The sequence below is a fragment of the Mytilus californianus genome, unplaced genomic scaffold, assembly GCF_021869535.1.
Source record: "Mytilus californianus isolate M0D057914Y unplaced genomic scaffold, xbMytCali1.0.p SCAF_17, whole genome shotgun sequence".
NCBI classification, from domain to species: domain Eukaryota; kingdom Metazoa; phylum Mollusca; class Bivalvia; order Mytilida; family Mytilidae; genus Mytilus; species Mytilus californianus.
Genome location: NW_026262659.1, coordinates 4,889,518 through 4,891,306, shown reverse-complemented (window position 1 = coordinate 4,891,306; position 1,789 = coordinate 4,889,518). Strand labels below are relative to the sequence as shown.

The 1,789-nt window shown below is 30.5% G+C and overlaps 1 protein-coding gene across 1 annotated transcript; it reads right to left on the bottom strand.

The window, feature by feature from the left end:
* Nucleotides 1–821: 821 nt before the first annotated feature.
* On the bottom strand, nt 822–1,538 carry LOC127726456 (galactosylceramide sulfotransferase-like; the record flags this gene model as incomplete). Its single annotated transcript, XM_052233833.1, has 1 exon — nt 822–1,538. A coding segment is annotated over exon 1 (717 nt), but the record flags the coding sequence as incomplete, so codon positions are not given.
* Nucleotides 1,539–1,789: the final 251 nt, after the last annotated feature.

The window sequence follows — 1,789 nt, the reverse complement described above, 5'->3', positions numbered from 1 at the left end:
ATCTCAAACTATAAACAATTTGAATATTTTCACTCATCTCGTATTTTACCCTCTGGGTATTTTTTACTTCCACTTGGTTTGATTGATGTATATTGAATTGCAACAGTTCAAGTGCAATGTAAACAAATGGTCGTGCAAATGAAGCACAACAGAAAGAACTAGGTACATGACCTAGAATTGCACGGGTATACTGGTACAGGAATCCAATTATTTTTGTACAGTTCGTACGATAAACGTCGAAACCGGTGTGTTATCATAAATTGAGAATACAGTAGAAACAGAATTTATCACATTGCATTTATAAAGTCCGCAATATTTCTAATGCATTCTATCCTTTCCAGTTCCGAATAGTTTTGCCTAGTCGCTTAATTCCTAGTATTTTGGTTGGTGGAATTTGCATTTGTTTAATTACTCAGAGAATCATATACATAGATCCTTTTATTATATTTCTTTCTATGACGATATTTGTTTTCGGCTTTTTTCCCTAATCGCCGCAATAAATGTAGTTCTTGTTCCATCATAAATTTACATTCTTCTACAGTTATATTAAATGAGTTATTCCAAACAGTTTCTTTGATTGTCAGTACTTCTGCAAACTGATCAATCGTTCTATTTTTACAATAAACTGAAACAGTTTCGTGCACGGATTTAAAGTTTTCAACTTCTTCATATAAATTATGGCTCGTTTTATTAAGTTGTCTCATAAACTTCTTCTCAAAATATTGATATAATCTAAAATCTGCATGATTATATTTTTGAAGGTTACTCATATCATCTGGTGATAACTTTACTTTCTTTTCCTTTTCCTTTGAGTATTTATTTATTGGTATAAATAATATATCTTTTAAATCCCAACATAAAATTCTTTTCATAAGTACAAGAGATTCGACAAAGTATTCTAAAATCATTATCAGTGAGAATTCTTTATCCAGTGATTTGAGTTTTTCATCAATAGCAGTGTCATTGTCAAAATATTTGACCGGAAGTCCAAAATCGAAGAACATCCGATTATGCATGAGATGTTCGTATATATATGGATGTTTTAAATATTTTGACAAACGTTCATTATCATTCTTTCCTGTAATTCTCTTTCTTAAGATATCAAATAAATGCCAATAATATGCTCCTGAGAGAAATAGTGAAGCTGGGTGTCGTATTATTCCAATATTTACAACACCCGGACCAAGAATTTCTGTAAATCTGTCTTTACTGTAAACTACGTGATTACATATAATGCTGTATGATTCATTTGGTGGAATAGGAATTAGTCTTTCTTTCTGTAAAACGGTATCAACACCGAGATAATTCCAAAATCTTGCATTTTGTTTTGATTTAGGAACCCTTGGTAATGCAATATTCAATCCATGAGATTCTCCATATCTTAAAAATATATTCATCACTGTAGTACTTCCTGCTTTATGAACTTTTAGAAAAGCAACAGTGTTAACTCGATCGTTACACTTATCATCATTTACATTTCTTTTTTTCATTGTCGAATTTTCATTTGTCGATTTTATTTCCTTCTGATTTGTCGCCATGGTTACTGTGTAATATAATGCCAAATGTGTTGCCAAAGTTCTTCCTGTTGTATTTTTATGTTTGAAAACTAATCCTTTAACACTGATGTCATTACATAGAAACCAAATGTTCATGAGTCCAATCAATAAAAACATTATTAACATACATCTGTAAAAAAAAAAGTGGAATTGGTTTAAATTATTGGTCAATCATTAGACAGGAAAGAGTAATTATGGTACTATATATATATCTATGCATATTAGATGCCAAC